At 40.1% G+C, this 17,750-nt stretch overlaps 2 protein-coding genes and 4 non-coding genes across 6 annotated transcripts in view; 5 read left to right on the top strand and 1 right to left on the bottom strand.

Annotated features, from left to right (window-relative positions):
- polr1a (RNA polymerase I subunit A) overlaps window positions 1-3,465 on the bottom strand; it is a 46,809-nt gene extending 43,344 nt beyond the window's left edge. Inside the window, exons 1-4 of the mRNA XM_088630857.1 lie at window positions 3,304-3,465; window positions 2,296-2,500; window positions 711-860; window positions 196-297 (exon numbers count right to left, since the gene is read on the bottom strand). Of these exons, the coding sequence (XP_088486983.1) occupies window positions 196-297; window positions 711-860; window positions 2,296-2,500; window positions 3,304-3,380 (534 nt within the window). The 5' untranslated portion in view covers window positions 3,381-3,465. The remainder of the gene's footprint in view (window positions 1-195; window positions 298-710; window positions 861-2,295; window positions 2,501-3,303) is intronic.
- A 235-nt stretch (window positions 3,466-3,700) lies between these two features.
- On the top strand, window positions 3,701-17,435 carry ptcd3 (pentatricopeptide repeat domain 3). Its single transcript, XM_088630856.1, has 24 exons — window positions 3,701-3,800; window positions 4,172-4,224; window positions 4,769-4,808; window positions 4,933-4,978; window positions 5,163-5,231; window positions 5,444-5,548; window positions 6,551-6,674; window positions 7,224-7,336; window positions 9,096-9,172; window positions 9,527-9,614; window positions 9,710-9,770; window positions 10,784-10,866; window positions 11,575-11,719; window positions 12,903-12,953; window positions 13,361-13,450; window positions 13,752-13,780; window positions 13,873-13,979; window positions 14,094-14,172; window positions 14,331-14,421; window positions 14,870-14,955; window positions 15,231-15,379; window positions 16,512-16,553; window positions 16,701-16,859; window positions 17,139-17,435. The coding sequence occupies exons 1-24, from the start codon at window positions 3,721-3,723 to the stop codon at window positions 17,197-17,199; spliced, it is 2,028 nt and encodes a 675-aa protein (XP_088486982.1). The 5' UTR covers window positions 3,701-3,720; the 3' UTR covers window positions 17,200-17,435.
- LOC148678040 (small nucleolar RNA SNORD94) lies at window positions 10,148-10,286 on the top strand. Its single transcript, XR_015940303.1, has one exon. It is a non-coding gene; the product is annotated as a small nucleolar RNA SNORD94 (small nucleolar RNA).
- Window positions 11,991-12,129, top strand: LOC148678039 (small nucleolar RNA SNORD94). Its single transcript, XR_015940302.1, has one exon. It is a non-coding gene; the product is annotated as a small nucleolar RNA SNORD94 (small nucleolar RNA).
- On the top strand, window positions 14,610-14,748 carry LOC148678038 (small nucleolar RNA SNORD94). The gene has a single exon (XR_015940306.1). It is a non-coding gene; the product is annotated as a small nucleolar RNA SNORD94 (small nucleolar RNA).
- On the top strand, window positions 16,050-16,188 carry LOC148678037 (small nucleolar RNA SNORD94). Its single transcript, XR_015940305.1, has one exon. It is a non-coding gene; the product is annotated as a small nucleolar RNA SNORD94 (small nucleolar RNA).
- Window positions 17,436-17,750: the final 315 nt, after the last annotated feature.

Here is a 17,750-nt window from a genome sequence, read left to right as displayed (position 1 = left end):
ACACAACCACACTGTGTCCTGTCACTCCAGGCACTTGCTCCTTTTCCCCTTGAACATATCTTCCCACAGCTTCAGAAACCATTAGTTTACATCCTTATAATTTCCATAAAAAACTGGGACTACAGTAGGAATCTTCTGGCTCGGTATTTCCCTGTGAGGCTGTGCTGGTGAGCAGGAAGGGCCAGTGTGACTCACCGGGGAACTGCAGCCTATGGCGGTCCTCAGGATTTTCTTAGTATAGTCCTCCAACACCTCCTGTATCTCCACACCGCTGGCCGACACATTGCCCTCCAGGTACTGCAACAAACGTCACGTCAAGCTCAAGTTCATGGTTTTATCCCCCCTCCAGAGGATGGATGTGATTCCTATACATTTATAAATGTCAATTAACCACTTCCAATTGGAGTGTCTGGCTAATACAACTCTTCAGTTCAGAAATATTGTAATAAGAGAATTGTGGACGAGACAAAAAATGAAAACGGTAAAGAATTGAGCCAAACCGGTTTGTTAACGTGACGTAGATTATTTTTAACTCTGTTTGTGGATTTCAAGTGGTTTGATAAAAATAGCTTTATACAAATAGCCATATTAACCTGGTTCAATATTTGTATGCTAAATGGTATGGTACATTTCTTCCTTCCTGTTCCAATTCCAGCTGGTAGCACTGAGAACTGACTAAGTCTGTGAATGGAAGTCTGGAAAGCACGTACCCTGTTCAGCTCAGCCTCCAGGTCGTACACTGCATTAAGGGCTCCTGCCTCTAGCACCCTCAGCTGGTTGAGGAGCAGGTGGACAGCAGCACGAGAACACGTCAGCATGTGACAGCTCAGGCAGGAGCCTCGGACCAGCAGGTACAGTTTCTGAGAAGAACACAGAGTGGAACTCAGTCCACAGCACTTTCTTGTCCAGTAATGCTCTCTGATCCTGCAGGGCCATTGTCCAACAAGTTGAAAAGGCAACTTAAAATGACCTATAGCTTAAGATGCATAAAACACTAATAATAACACAACTGAATCAATAATTCACTTCAGTCATCCACAGATCAGAGGTAATTAAAATAATTATATGACAAGATTCTCTGGGACCAGGAGTGACTATCACTACTCTAACGCAAACATGCTATACAAGACCTGGAACTGGTCGAGACACAGCTCCTCACAAGATGTCAAACCACAACAGTCTCCAGCACTTTCCACTTACAAACGCAAGGTTAAATTATTTCACTAAAAAAAAGGACAAAACAGTATGGTCCCCAGGCGTCTGTTTAAACTTATTATCCTTACCTCATTACACATTTACAGAATTCTTTATGGAGTTTCCTTCATGTTTCTTCTTGGAGCTGAGAAATACTGATTCATGATCGCAATAATCTAAACATTTTTTATAAAGCAGATCCAGTCTTAAACCTCTCTGGTACAGATAAAGCAACTGTGCTGACAAAACCTGCTTTGCTTTACTGAAGGAGGAACCTAAACAAAGCTACAACTAAAATAGGAACAAGTAAAGACTGATTTCATGCTGACAAGAAAAGCCACACATCTTGGCTGTGGAGCCTTCTTCAGGTGTGAGGGAGAGGAAAAAAGGCAGTAATTTCCTGTTGTGTCGCTTTTCAGCATGGAATAAACCTTTACTTATTCCTTTGAGCCTATGCATGCTGACGCTGCTACCTAATTGATCTTCTACCACTAAAATAACCGTACCAAAGTGCTTTTCAAGAAAAATACCCTGTGTTGCTTTTATTTCAGAACTTATTGATTTAATTGTCTAAATTGTGTCACACAAGGAACTTTGGTATTTACAGACTACAACTGGTCAGCCAAAAAGCACACGGCACTCACTCATTCCTAACAACTAGCGAGTTTTGTCACTAAACATTAACATTCATCCCTTCATTTTCCAACTGCTTCATCCAATTCAAGGTCACAAGGGAGCCGAAGCCTATCCCAGCAAGAAAGAGGTGCAAGTCAGGGTACACCCTGGATGGGATGCCAGTCCATCACAGGGCACACACAGACACAAACACACACACTCACACCAGGGCCAATTTTCCCAGAAGCTTACCTACCAGTATATCTGTGGACAGAGGGAAGAAACCAGAGTACCCAAAGAAAACCAAAGCAAACGTGATCAGAACACACAAGCTCCATGCAGACAGAATCCCAGCTGCAGGTTTGAGCCCAGGGCCCCAGTGCTGCGAGGCAACAATGCTAACCCCTGCACCACCACGCCACCCTAAACACTGACATTTGGAACCTTATTATTTTCAAGGGTAATGTAAGCTCAGTGAGCACTTACATCGAAGAACATTGGGTTGTACACAGGCAAAGGCAGTTCTATGTGACCCATGTGGCCGGGACATTTGTTGAAGTCTTGCATGCAGGTGGTGCAGACTTCCTTAGAGTCGGCAGGGCCCAATGCCAAGTCATACAAACCATTGGTCGCTGGGTTCCCCACATTATCCAGAAAACGGGGATTAGTGATTGTCTTTACACTAAGCTTCCTAGGAAAGAAGAGAAGAATACCTTTTATTCAGGATTCCAAGTGTATTTGTTAGCTGACAGGACATCCCAGCTGGACAGCCGAGTTCATCTGATTTGTTAGCAGGAGAATATTACAAAATAACTTTATAATAAGAGTATACAAATTTGTCACACGCTAAGCTGTTCCCATACTACACTGTGCTGCAAATTCCATTAATTCCTTCAGTTCCTGAAAAGTAAAAAGACTTTTGGGAAGTTGCATGTCTGATATTTCAAATAAATGTAAGTCCATACCTAAACAACAATACTGCATACACATCTGAAAGTTGGAGTCTTTAAATATTTAGTTAATACATGATTTAGTTCAACTGCTAGTAAACTACTTGTGTCATGAACAAAACATTACCCTTTACTGAAAAAAGAAATGTTCTCGGGCTCATCTGGAGTTAGGGTACAAAGTTTCTTTAAAATTGTTCAAACTAATATTACAAATACAAAGGTATAAGGAAATAAGGAAAGGTTCGGGAGCTGGAGCTCAAATCTTCCCCCTTCAATTAAGGTAATGGCAAAATGTAAATCAATCAATTAATAAAAACCTAAATATTGTAAGATACAGTAAATGTCCCTAAATTACAAGCAGAAAAGTTTTTAAACTTTTTTATATGATAGACTAGGTGTAAAGCAATATACTGCACAGTTAACTTTGGCTAAATGTGATTCTGGGAGAAGGATTTTGTATTCCAAGAGCGCAGAATATTTTTTTAATTGAAGTTACTGTACTTGTCATATCCTGAGTAGTTAAAACCGCTGTTAAACTGCTTACCTGATTTCATCTGTGGAGTACATTCCAAAGGACATGCCTTCGAGGCGCCGCCATGGTGCATCTTTAGCAAACAGCATTTTTATATGTACAGTATTTAACGTCAATACATCTATTTATTTTCAGACGAACAACACACATGGAAAAGGCACCACGAACTCCCAACACGTGGTACTGAGTATGGACAGTTCCATTATTACAAAACGTTAGGGGGGATACTAATAATCTTTTTTAAAGTAATGATTTAATTAAATAAATGTGTAGTTTTTAATAAAATATAACATATATTATTTAGTTTTCACTTAAAGTCAAACAGAAAAAATAACAGAAGATAAATGTTTGAACTATAAAACATTTTGATTCCACCCTTCCTTAGAGATAGTACAACCGTTTCCCAGCAGGCTGTTGGTGTCCTTAAAAATGGCGGCGCCCTCTACGCAAGCGGGTTTAAATGTTTGCAGGACCACAAAAAGAATATTTGGTAAATATTGGCGTATGAGGTGAGACTTCTAAAGGATTAAGTATTATAAAAAAAAATATTTTATTTAAATTTTAACTTTTTAGCATGAAATGATTATGCAACCCTACTCTAGAGTTTGACCTGTAATTGAGCGGTAGGTCTGATTTAGACCATGTTCAATAAAGGGTATCTTTGTAGTTTTCAAATGATCCAGGGTTTGTGCAACAATTTAAATTATTTTTGAAAATTTACTTAGTCAAGACCCGATCCAGAAAAAGGTTTCGCGATGGACGTGAGCACGGTTATGATTGCTTTTGTAGATAAACGATATGCCTACTGCTTTCACCAACTTTGAATCTGTATGATTCGTATGAATTTAAAATGCGTGCTTCACGAAATTTTTTTTTCAAGGGATTTCTCTGGACGTTCTGCGTTGTGTCTACAGGCATCGGCTCAAAAAACAGGTATGTTTTAGTATATGATTTAAGAATATTTAGGGGCTCTTTTATTCTGGGGAGCTCGATCTGTTAAAAAGGGGTCCATGATGTCCTGAAAAGGAAATGCGAATACATCGACGGTAACTGTATAACGAGCATGTGACGGAGGTGTATTGTAGAATTCTTTTTACTGACGGACAGTGAAGGGTGGTGATACTGAGGTACAATTACATTAACGGTGGCTCTGTGGCTGGAACGTTGCCGGTTGGCAGAGGAATCCTACTCCGTTGGGCCCCTGAGCAAGGCCCTTAATCCCAGCTGCTCCAGGGCCGCCGTATAAATGGCTGACCCTGCGCTCCAACCCCAAGCTTCTCTCCCTGTCTGTGTGTCTCATGGAGAGCAAGCTGGGGTATGCAAAAAGACAAATTCCTAATGCAAGAAATTGTAAAGCGTTAATAGTGATGTTGTTGTTATTAAGTTACAGTACAACAGAGTGGTTGTTTTTGAGGATTCGTGTCAAGGGTGTGTTTTTGTGCAAAATGATCAATGTGATTATGGGAATTTTCCACAGGGGATCCTCAAGAGATTTTAATTCCGAAAAAGAAAACATGGTAAGTCATCTGTATTTGTTATTAATGTAGGAATATCTCAGTTAATTTTAAGTTCTGAGAAATATTTTTTCAGTGAAGCATATTATTGTGTTTTCTTCAATTCAATTCAAAATTTATTTTTTAGGGATAAACTGGCAGTACTACAGGCACTTTCCTCCACAGTTAACAGGGTAAGTTTTTCATTTTATTTGGGGGAAAAAAGTTTTTAAAAGCTCATATAACATCAAGGCCCTCTTTTACCCTTTAACCACATGGATTGTAAATTTTTTATATATACCACATATAACTATTTGTAATTTAACTATATAAATTCAGTTTTAACACAATAAGCAAACAAATGCAATCTCCCCACAGGACCCCACAGCAGCACATTATGCATTTCAAGATGACCCCTATCTTACCCCCCGGACATCATCCGAGTTTGTGAGTAATGGGGTTTGTGAGGGAAGGGTGTCTCCTTTCTTTGGATGAAAGGAGTAACATTATGATTTCAAATTAAAATAATTGGAATAAAATGGCTTTTGTTGTAACATTTGGATTGTGGGTTCTTTGTAAGTTTCTTTTAGCACTATTACTATCTTAAGTTTGAGTCCCGTTATCCATTAACCAACTAGCTTGTGTCTTTGTTCCTTCAGAAGCTATATTCCCTGTCCCAGGAGTCTGGAAGAAATGCAGCCAAATATATTATCAATACGTTTCCAAGGTTTTTCAAGAAAGACTTTGCTGAACCACATATTCCAGTAAGTTTGTACCTGAAGTATACTTGTTTTGAAAATGTGTTAAATGACTGAGGAAAGACCTGTACTTTTACAACTGTTATTAATTTTTCTTTATACATCTTGCTATTGTATCAATGATGATACCATCATACTAAACAAAACTAATCCCTGGCTGATTGCTTGAAAGTTGTGGTGGTTTGCCAGACTAGTTTAAATTTCCTGTGGCCCGGAGAATATAGAAAAGCAGAGTGTGGGTGTAAGGTAATGTTTGTGTAATAGGTAAAGTTAACTGCCTAACGTTTAGTTGTCAGCCCTATCACATGTCAGTATGTGGTAAATGTACATTGAAAACAAAGAAGGTGAATCAGACAGTGAATGTCGATACAACAACACCTGGAGATTGAATGTGAAAATTGTAAGACTTAAAGAAATGAGAAAGATGGCTTGTCTATTGCTGGTGCTAACTTTCTACTTAAAAACTTGAAGCAGATGTGGGGTTTGAACACTTAACTTTCCAAGTACAGCAAAAGCAGTGAACAGACCAATTTAAATCAAGGAACAAGTAAAGGTTTATTCCATGCTGAGAAGAGAAGAAAAGAAACGCAACATATCGGTTGTGGAGCCTTCTTCGAGTGTGAAAAGAATTTTTTCTTTTACATTTTTCGGAGTAGACCTCCTAAATACCTCAGTTCACTGTCTCCCCTTAAAATAAGACAAGCCTTCCACGTCTGTTGGATATGTTCAGTCCCGGTCCAGGATGGTCTCTTTAAAGTACAAGCACTCGACGAGATAGGACATGCTGTTAAATTGGTCCATTTAAGTCAATAACAGGCTTAAGAGCTGAGGTGGAAAGAGAATCTGCAGCCACACCAGGGTTAGATACCTCTGTTTTAAATATTTCTTTAAAGCAAGAGGATTGTAGTTTTCAGCTGGCCATAATTTTAAGGTTAATTTGTTTCTACCCTGTGTTTTAGTGAAGCTGTTTTCAGCCACCATGGTACATTTTCTCTTCCCCATCTGCAGTGTCTGATGCCCGAGACGTTTGAGCCTCAGATCACAGAGGTGAGTGAAGCTGCCCTCCAGGAGCGCATCAGCTTGCGGAAGGTGAAGGCGGCGGTGCAGGTCTACGACCAGCTCCTGCAGACAGGTAAGTGGAGGTTCAGCCCTCTACGCCTCCACGCTGCCCTCTGGGCCTCTGTGAGAGGACAGCAGCTGCAGCTGGTCTTATTTTGTTGGAGAGGTTTAAATCCAGCTTTGGAAGTAAAAGAAATGTAATTTTGTGTGAACTGTTTGAATCTGTAGGGGAACAAAAATGAAAGCCTCGGTTATATAGTGATCTCTGATTATTCCATAAATGATTGATTGTGCATCCCTTGTCTTAAAATGGAAATCCTATTAGTATTTGCTATTTTAAAATTCAGATATCAGAGAAGCCTTGTATTTATTTTCTTATTGTTTCATCTAGGAGTATCTCGGCGTTAACAGTCACTTACATCTTCTGTTTCTTAGAGATTTATAGGTGTCTTTGACTGTAGTCACTTAAAAAAAATTCTCATTCCTTAAAAATCAGCTCCTCCTTTATGGGCCATGTCCCGGCTCTGACCTTTAGGTTCAGGTTTTACCGGGGTAACGGCTGTTTTAAGGATAATCATTTTTTGGGTTTCTCTAGTGATGTCTTTTTGGATCCTTGATGCAGGAACTGCAGTCTCTCTCGAAGCCACGAACGACCTTCTGGATCTGATCTCTTTTTATGGAGACAGGGACCCTGTTCGAGAAGACATGCCTGAGCAAAGGGAATCTGAAGAAGTGGTACAGTATCTTCATTGACATCAGGGCTGATGTAACATTAAACTTGACTGGCTTGCAAAGTGCTGATTGGATAAACCCAAGACCTGTGTTTCTAGTGAAACAACTTTCCATTGGCTGATTTAAATAAGATGCAGCCTTAGTACCGTTGAAGACAGACGGATGGGAACCCTTCATAAGAAACAGTTGGCGAATAACTTTAAGATTTTTACTTAAATAATATACTGACCACCAAAATAAACGTGTTACTCCCAAAATTTCACAAAGCTGGCCACTGACAGTTTTTCGTGTAGCAGGTGCCATGCCAATCTATTTGTGTGATAGTGACGTAAATAAATTTACTATGCTGATTAACATATGCCCACAGGAAGGGCAGAGAGTGAGCTTCAAACCCTTGACCAGTGTTAATCGGTGTGCTCAGATTGCCCTGTCACTGTGAGTGTCACCATAGTGACTTTCCACCCTTTCACAAGTCCTCATAGCTGGATCTCCCCATGAACTGGTCTTTTGTACACAGTGCAGTTAGCATATCGTTGTGAACCTTCATTAATCAGTAGTGTACCTGGCTCCACTGCTGGATGTCTGCCTGAATGTAATGTTCCGCCATGTCGATGGTAGACCTTTTGACAGAGGAAAATATTTCTGCCTTTCCGTGTCACTTGTGCCCAAAGAGCCCTCCCTCGCGTGGTGATTTTAGGATTTCTGCAACGTTGTCATCCAAGTATATTATGAAGTAGTTCAAGTAGGGAGCTGCGTCAGCATGCGTAGGCTGCAAGGGAACAAGTAAAGGTTTATTCTATGCTGAAAAGAGAAGAAAGAAAACGCAATGTTTCGGCTGTGGAGCCTTCTTCAGGTGTCCAAGGCAGAAGCGTTGTTTTATTTCTTGTGTTTTCAGCATGGAATAAACCTTTTACAAGTATATTATAGTTGGTCAGGATTGATCAAATTACATTGATTGCTGCAAACGTTATACCCACATCCATTTCAAAATGCAGACATGCACAAAATTCTGAATTCTTTTTATGCTCTTTACACCTTGTGTATTTATAAGGGTTACTGAATATTGAGTTACTAAAGAGTACCGATAAACATTTCAGTTAAATTTAATCAGACTTGTGACCAATACATCTGTCTTATGTTATAGAGAGTCTATCATGCACTATAAATTATTACGGATATTGTTCATTTTTTTTATTTAGCCATTGCACATATTTCCTTGTTGACTTCTTGACTCTAGGGCTTCCCTGCTTAATTCTGTTACACCCTTCCATCAATTTATAAATAAATCTTTCCTTGAAAACTTCTTGTAAGATGGAACTTCATGTACCGGATTCCTGTTGTTTCACGTGTAAAACCTGATGGTTTATTCTTGGGGTGTAGCAAATCATCTCATTTATTCAAGGAGGTCTGAATCATCGATGTAAGAACACTCTTGCTTGTTTAAGATAATTACAAGATCCTGCAGAGCTACATTGCGGGAGGAAGTAGTTAGGGGTCATACTGTGATTTGACTTTTGTTGTAACAAAATCGCTTTGTTACAATACAAAAATGTACACTTTATTATAGAGATAATACCATGTTGAGGTGGGAGAATGGTATTAATATATAGAGTCATATGACACTCTTTACCTACCTACACTAAATACAATCCATTGTCTAACAGATTGTGCTGTAGATTTAGGAGTTTATTATAGAGTTTTATAAACCTTATTTCTCAGTCAAGATCTCAGATTGTTCACAAAGTATTGTATTCCCCTCCAGGAAGAAATCCAAGAAGTTATGGCAAGTAATAAAGGAAGACTGCGCAGAGCTTCGGATTTGCTTGGCATTGTTTGGAGGCAAGTCCATCTTCTGCCTCTGCTGTCGAAATCGCTAGCTTTTCCGTTGTTCGGAAAAGAGAAACATTGGAAAAAACAGATTAGAACCAGAGTTTGTGGTGTGGCTTAAAAGAAATGTCTCTTGCATGAGTGTTCAGAGCTTTTATATAACATTGACTTGCATATAGCTATGACATGTACATCTTATGCTGTATGTATGCAGGTCTGTTTAACTGTAATCTTCTGCATTATTGACCTGTTGAAAGGTATTAAGACAAAGGATTTATTTTTTGTGCATAGAGGATTCTGCAGGGATTTTTCTTTTTGTAGTTTGCGTAGTTCTCCGTGAAAAGAGTCATTTTCTTTTCTGTTCAGAGAAAACAATAATGCTGAAAGAATATTTAACTTGATGCCAGAGAGAAATGAACGATCTTACTGTGCATTGATCAGAGGAATGGTAAAGGTACAGTATTCTTTTTGTAGACTTTTTCTTTTACAAATGTGAGGTCATTGGATTCTAGAGTGTCTACTCATGTATACCATTTTCTTAATTCACAGTGTGGTGCTTATACAAAGGCATTCAACACGTATACTGATTTGCTGAACAACCGCCTGACTGGTAAGTAACTTGAGCAGAGCTGCTTTTCGAATGTAAATCGGCTTTATGGTCACGGTAGGTCACACATTTTCTTTTTCTGCCTGTTAAGGCAATTTTCTAGTAACAATTAAAATCTAAAAAGTAGTTTTAGTTGGGTTTAATGTGGCAAATGAGTCCATATTCACAAGTAAATGCAGTTGTGCGATTCACGTATAGACTTTGCTGTCTGCAACTTGGATTCACCTGTCTGCCCAAGGAGGTTTTGTGACTGACACAGCTCCAAGTCTTTTTATTTAATTGTACAAAATAAATCCTACTTTTAGAAACCTTTTGAGCCCAAACTCGGATTCTTTACACAATGCTCTTAGATGTTACCTGTAATTACCACGTGCAGGCTGCTGGCGGTGATGATTGGCGCAGGGGTACGGACCTCAGCTGATGATGGGAGCTGAGTGGAAGTGTTGCTCTCTGTCAGCAGGCGAGTGGCCGGCTGTCAGAGAGGCACTGACACGACACAACCGCCTAAATCTGAGCCGGCTCATTGTAGTTCCTGGTTCCAGGTAGAACCGGGCACTGCTGGACCTGTCCAGTTCTAATTTCTCGATCTGCTTGGCTCATATGATCGGGGGCTGATATGTTTTTGCTAATTAAAATGACTAGTACCCCGCTCTGTAATTGCCAGAGACATGTTTCTCTAAATTGGCTTTAGATCATTCAGTATTAATAGTGATTTGGGTCTGTGAAAGTATTTGAGTTAATTCTAACAGGGACAGTTTATTAGTGTTTAATTTAAAAATAAAAAGTTGTGGCTATGTCTTGGATAAAGTGTAGAATATAAGTGTTTTACTAAGTCAATAATTGGATCAGTTATGTATCCAGGAGCTAGAATTGGTACAAATTGGAAGACCCCGACCCTCAGCTCACACACGTTAATTGTACAGCACACTTATAGAAAATTTTAGATGTATTTAATCCCTTCAGTGTCCCGCTATGTGTGTGTGTGTGTTAAAAGTTGTGGCTTTTCTTTCTTGCAGCTGATGTCCACACTTTCAATGCCCTGCTTGCAACAGCACCTGAAATCAAGGAGAAATACAATGAAAAACTGGAACTTGTTTTCGTAAGGCTTTTCTAAAACCAAATTTACAGCAGTTGTTTTGTGCGTTTTTATATTTAATAGCAGTTTTTTTAAATATATCCACTAGTCTTAACTCCAGCTGTGAGCAAATCATTTTCCATCTCAAGTGGAAAACTGAGTAACTGGTTTTATCGACAGCCTAGAGAACGATGGTTGTTGTTAAAGGTGGAGAAGGTTTAATTTCCATTTCCTCCCCTTTGGTTAATTTCTAGGTACAGGAATTTTTTGATTTTGTAGCAGCCCATTGACCGCTGCTGGAACCTCCAGTTATTATATGCCCAGCAACCGTCGGGGGGGGGGGCATAAAATAAGCCTTATGTATTAACCGGACTGGGTACCATGGTGCCAGCAGCTCCTGGGTCCTGGGTTTGATGCCAGATAGGTTGTGGAGTTTGCCTGTTCTGCACATGTCCGGATGGGTTTTCTGGCAGCTTTGATTTCCTCCCACAGTTCAAAGTCGTGCTCCCCAGGTAATTTTTGTCTCTCTAAATCCCCCTCCTCCCTCAGGGACACGTGTGAGTGTCCAGTGACAGACTGTCCAAGTGTAGTCTCTTCTTGCACCTTCTGCCTGCTGATTTAAAAAAAAAAAGAAACCCTAAGATCAAAACAATGACTGAAAAGGCAAGGATGTTACTTTTTTTTTGTCTTTGTACAAAGGATTTAACTTCTATTCTGAACTGTCTCCTGCAGGACCTTTTAAACCAGATGGGTGAGCAGAAGGTGCAGCCCAACCTGCTGACTTTCAATGCTGTGCTGAAGAGCCTGCGCAAGTGTGGGCCCCTGGCCAGAGTCCAGGCCTTTCACACCCTCAACGAGATGAAGGCCCTGGGCATTGGTGAGTAACGGCGAAGGACGCGCAAGCAGGCGACACCCAGACATATCTGCCGCTTGTATAAAGCTTCACCTGAGATAGAACAGGAAGAAATGACCATGAGGTGTGGAACTTGCACGCTTTCAGTACCAAGCGTTTCATGTTTTTTGGACGTTTGATAGCAGAAAGCCCCTACATGCCACCATTTGTCTGTGCAGGTAGTTAACACCTTTGGGTGAACAAGACATGAGTGGCTGCAAGATTGGTGCAAGGTACCTGTAATTACCATAGGCTGCCGGCGATGATGATTGGCGCAGGGGTACGGACCTCAGCTGATGATGGGAGCTGAGTGGAAGTGTTGCTCTCTGTCAGCAGGCGAGTGGCCGGCTGTTGGAGAGGCACTGACACGACACAACCGCCTAAATCTGAGCCGGCTTGAAAATTTACGCACGTTAGAGCCATTCTTTGGCAAGTACAGAAATGTATTGCATTAAAAATATAAGGACAAAAATGTCCTTTTCATTTTTTTTTTTACCAGCCCTTTGCACAAAATCCTATGTGGGTCTACTGCTTGAGTAATGATTTCAGGATGTTTATATCGCAAGATTGTGCTATTTTAATTCCTGCAAAGGTTTTTTTATGTATTAGTCATCTGTTAAGCATTATTTTAATTGTTGATTGTTGTCCTTTGAAAAGGATAGTGAAATATACATGTATCAAGGAATGGTTCTGTGTAGTGAGTTCATTTTTTTTTTTGTATTGATGAAAAAGAAAAGAGAAAAATCCCTTACCTTTTTAAAATGTACTTTATTTTCTTCAATACTTTTTTTAATGCATTGGTTTCGAAAAGCCTAGGCCTGATTACCTGCCTTTTTGTAATTCATACCGACTCATTTGCTGTGATCAAATTGCACTTCCTATCATTTCTATGGTAACCTGCCAGAGGGGTGCAAAAAGATGTCATCAAAAGTCTTGTTTCAGGCAGGCAGGATGCAGATCTCCAAAGGAGTATTACAGAAGTTTAAGTAGTTCTGAAAATAGGTATATAGTGTTGTCTCAATTTGTGTTACTGATATTAAGGTTCACAAGCTCCATCCAAGTAGTCTTTAGGGAATAGTATTCTTGCAAGAGAAATTGAAAACCCAGTACAAACCCTTAAGCATTTTTGTTTTTATCTCAACAAACGTTATTTCATTTTGCTTCACAGAGCCAAGTTTGGCTACATTTCACCATCTCCTTGGTCTTTTCTACAAAACTGGTAAAGTATACTTTTAAAATCTATCTCTAGTTTTGGGGATCCTTGGGGTTATTTACTTTTTCCAACTTTTCTTGTTCCCTAAGTTTGGACCTTTGTTGTAATCAGTTCTTGGCATTTTTTTTTTCAGAATAGCAGTGCCGGATGAAATAAGATCTAAATGACAGTTCATGAATCCTTTGTTTGTTTCTATATAAGTGCAGTAAACAATCTGTAGTCCCTGCCCCCTTCTTAGAAGCAGGAACCACCAAAGCCTTATGAAGTTATCAGGTGCGACCAGCTGTGATTACTTGCTTACTGTCTCTTCAGCAGCTGACTGCTGTACATAGAGCAACAAGAGCTTTGGCCATTGGGGCACACTTGTGGATATACTTGGGTCTTATGGTTTTTGAACACTCTTTCCTGTGCAGCCTCTTCTGGCAGAGGCCCTACTGAAATCCTCCATGAAGTGATGGATGAAGTTGAAGGAAAGAGCTTCGTTGCTCAGGATCCTGATGATGGTACGAGTGCTCTTATGACATAGGCAAACTCTTTACCCACTCTAATTTAGCGCTTTGATTTGCAGGGTTTTTGAGTTTAGAGTGAAAAAGGAAACTTGAATTCATGTAATAAAACTCCACATTCTCTCCCTCTTTTCCCAAGTCTGAAGGTTTTCAAACATTAGTAAGGATTTAAAAATAAGTTTTTAAATGCTGCTCAGGTCAAGATCTACTTGGATGTCTTGAGTTTGTTAAAATGTAATACTTGGATGGTCTCGCCCTCTTTTTAGTTTTATTTCATTGTTATTTTCTTCCTTTGCAGTGTATTTCTTTTCTGGTGCCATGAAAATTGTAAGTACCCTTTTAGTTCTCTTGGATTCACCATGGTGGCTTTTTGTTTGAACTATCTGATGGCTTCAGTCTTATTTCTCTTTTTTTTGTAGTGTTTGGATCTTAAAGACATCGAGCTAGCCTACAGACTGCACAGATTCCTTGGGGAGGGAGACAACTGGCAGTTGTTGGGTGACTCTTACCTGCGAAGTGTTTATTAGTAAGTGTCCTTTCTAAGATCAAATATGCCGAAACATGTGTTTAATGAATTGGTTTAGAGGAACCTAAGACCCCCATCAGTGAAGTCAGAAACTATTGCAATTTGTTTTTCAAGTGGAAGATTCTTCAGCTTGCTGTGTATGATGGAGAACATCGATGAGATTTTGAAGTGGTACAGAGACCTGATACCTTCTGTGAGTGATTATAAGAAAAGCTTTTTTTCCTCAATTTGTATGTAACTGCTTTATTGATTTCCAGTTCTGTACATTTTACGGGACTCTAAAATTACGATTTAGTAATGTTTGTAGACTAGAGTGGATTTTTACCTGAAATGTGCTTTTTTTTGTCCTAGTTGTACTATCCCAATTCTCAAGGCTTAAAGGATTTGCTCCAAGCACTGGACACTGATAATAGACTGGACCTCATCCCAATGATATGGAAAGGTTAGTTTTTGTTTGTTGATAACATTTTAATTTAAATAAAACATTAAGGGGTTTATTTAAGTAAGGAAAGATTAAACGTATAAGTACATTGAGGTTAACCTGGTTAATTAAAAAAAAGCCTGACTTCTTTCAATCCCTAAAGAGTTATTTTGTTTTAATTTTAAACATGAGGAGATAATGCATGGTGAGTGGCAGTGATGATTGGCGCAGGGGTACGGACCTCAGCTGATGATGGGAGCTGAGTGGAAGTGTTGCTCTCTGTCAGCAGGCGAGTGGCCGGCTGTCGGAGACGCACTGACACGATACAACCGCCTAAATCTGAGCTGACTTGCACGACTGGGTTTTAATTTTGATGAGCTGTTTTTGGTTCATTTGAGTTGGAGCAATCTGCATGCTGTCAGATTTAGTAATGTTCCTGATGTCTTGCACTGTTTGTGAATACCCACAGATATTAAGCAAATGGGTCATGCAAACAAGGCTGATCTGGTAGAGGAGGTATTGGCATTGATGGCTCGAGACCAGCACAGCTCAGAGGTAAGTGCTTCTAAAACCTCTGCAACTGCAGGTACCATATATTAACATGGAATTTGTTTGCATTTCTGTCTATAGAAAAGGCAGTCTTCTGTTTCCCGTTAATACAATATCCATAAAAATAGCTTGGCGCGGGGTATATTGCAAACGGCAATTATTTTCCTTAGTGTGTATCCTTTGGGACAGCGATCTCTCATGGTTTCGAAAATCGGTGAAATTCTAGCCTGGTTCAGGAGTGTATCGCAGTGGGGTTCTTCAGCGCTATGTCGTGCCTGCAGGTCCAGCAGGCTTTCGCAGAGTGTGCCCTGGCAGTAAAAGCTGAATATGAGCACGGGGATCGGGGCCGCAGATCTCTGGAGTGGACAGCCAGCGCCCTGGGGAACGTCACCACCCTCCTGCTGAGAGCTGGCAGGACACAGGAGGCCTGGTGAGTGCCCAAGCAGAACCCGAGCCTCGAGAACCGCTCCCAGAGCCTTGTAGATTGTATAGTTACAATGCATGAGTCCATTTTAGCCTTGGATTTAAGCTGTGTTTTTTTTTTTTAAAGTCACCGACTGCTAATCATACATCGGGAAAGTGTCACTTGCTAGTTGTTAAATTGGACACCCTGCCTCCTGCAACTGTAGCTGTATCATTTCAGTTAGTGTAGAGTAAAACCTGTCAGGGGAAAAGCAGACATGGCTGAGTGTGAGCTTTGTTGTTCATAAGCCGCCTTTTAATGTTTGTGACCATCAGTTAAAGATGGGTTCGTGACATGGAGGTGAATACGATTTCTGAAGAAGAGCTGTAAATGCCTGGCATCACCCTGATGTTGGGCTCATCTGTACGATCGAGTGGGGGGGAAAATAGCAACACTCCTGTAAAGCTGCCCCCTTGTGATTTTTAAAATGCATAGACAACCATTCTACTAAAAAGTGATTTGTGCAATTTGGTCACCGGTTTGAAGAGATGTCACATGATTACAGATAAATGCCCAAAACTGGAACCTTAGTGCTAGTTACTTCAAGAAGTTGAATGAATACCTGATTACTTTGAAATGTTCATGGCTTTTAAAATTCTAAGCTTAGAGATACGTCTATGGAGGAAAATTAATGTACCTGGCAGTGATGATTGGCGCAGGGGTACGGACCTCAGCTGATGATGGGGGCTGAGTGGAAGTGTTGCTCTCTGTCAGCAGGCGAGTGGCCGGCTGTCGGAGAGGCACTGACACGATACAACCGCCTAAATCTGAGCCATTTACATAACATGATCCTTTTCTAAATGATCCCTATAAATGAATTCAGACATTATGGATTTGACCTTGGGCTCTGTCCGTTCATCACGCTGGGTATTCGACGAGAAAAGATGCTGTTTGGGGGTTAAACCATGGTGTCATTAGCGGAGTTGCTGTAAAGAGGACACTTTTTACTCAGCCAGGCAGTGTAGCTTGTAGTACACGAGATTCTCCATGCAGAGACAATGCTTGGACTGATTTAGCTCAATTTAACTTTTGTATCTCCAACTGAGAATAAATTAAGTTCTCCAACAGTATTTTTCTTTTCTTTTTGTTTCTCAAAAAGGGGAATGCTCCAGTTGTTCAAGTCAAGCAACAGAGTGCCAGAGTAAGTGTTTTTGTTTTTAAGTATGATCTGCACTTGTGACTTATCACTGCTACTCTGTATACTTTGTGAAATAGACTTTTATCCTGCACCTTGATGTCTTTTAATGTTCCCCGGGAAGCTGATCAGAGTATTCCTTAATCTTTCCAGCGTGGCGCTGTTTGCCGAGTTTGTGAATTTTGCAAAAGCAAACAACAACAGCAACCAAGCTGTGGAGCTGGTCAGGCTGTCGGCTGGATTCAGCTTGCCCATCACTGCAGAGCTCGCCAGCAGAGTGAAGGAAGAGTTCGAGCTGACTGACCAACAGAAGTAAGACCTAATCTCTTGACACTATTCTAGAGCTAAAGCAAAGCCATTCATTGACGAGTTGCGTCGCTTATACAAGAGTAGAAATGTTATTAAAAATACTGAAGCAGAAGAGGGTTAAGGTCCATACTTAAAGGAGCTGTTTTAGTCAGTTCAGTCAAACCACAATTTTGTCTACTATATGACGTGAAATGTCAGGAATTTGATTTTATTTCTAGCATAGTTAGGCTCTTTGAGTGACAGATCTTTGTTTAAATATTAATTTGGACTTTTTCATATTAGGGATTCCTTGGGTGAACTGGAGACCTTGACGAGTGACAGCAGTGACAGTGATGAAGAATGAGCAGTCTATTCGAGCTGAAAGGATCCCCTTTAAGTCAGTAAGAACTGCACTTGTATCACATGACTAAAAACCTTGTGATGACTTTCTACAGCGAACTTTCCAACAACTGCTATACTGTACATGCTCTCTGTACTAAAGTAAATCAAGATCCTTGTTCTAATAAAGCTTGGATCACACCCAAGTGTTTTGATTTGTCCTGGATCATGATGTAATATAATAAAGGTGAGTGTCTTGTCCTTTGTATTTTTTTTTCAAGGGCTGAAGACCATCTTACTGAAATAGACAAAACTTACACTGTAAGTTAAGCTGCCATATTGATTACTGAAATACAAGTTATTGGTAAACACTGCATGTGATTGCCAATTTACAGTATTTTGTTTAAAACCTGATACAGTACCATTAAGAAACCAAATACCAAGCACTTTGTTATACTGCTCCCTGGGTTTTTTGCCCAGTTAGCTTCTTCAGAGAAGGTCTCAAAATTCTCATTTTAGTGATGGGATCTGATGAAAATTCTGATTTTTACTTACCCGCATAGTTTGTCATGACAT

Source organism: Lepisosteus platostomus, chromosome 1, assembly GCF_059453375.1.
Source record: "Lepisosteus platostomus isolate fLepPlt1 chromosome 1, fLepPlt1.hap1, whole genome shotgun sequence".
In the NCBI taxonomy this organism is placed as follows: Eukaryota; Metazoa; Chordata; class Actinopteri; order Semionotiformes; family Lepisosteidae; genus Lepisosteus; species Lepisosteus platostomus.
The sequence above is the reverse complement of the archived record's forward strand: the minus strand, read 5'-3'. Positions and strand labels throughout refer to the sequence as shown.

Coding starts and splice junctions, on each gene's coding strand:
- ptcd3 (XM_088630856.1), top strand. CDS start 3,721: ATGGCGGCGCCCTCTACGCAAGCGGGTTTAAATGTTTGCAGGACCACA. Junction 15,380..16,511: donor GGCAGGACACAGGAGGCCTG/GTGAGTGCCCAA, acceptor TTTCTCAAAAAG/GGGAATGCTCCAGTTGTTCA. Junction 16,554..16,700: donor TCAAGCAACAGAGTGCCAGA/GTAAGTGTTTTT, acceptor TAATCTTTCCAG/CGTGGCGCTGTTTGCCGAGT.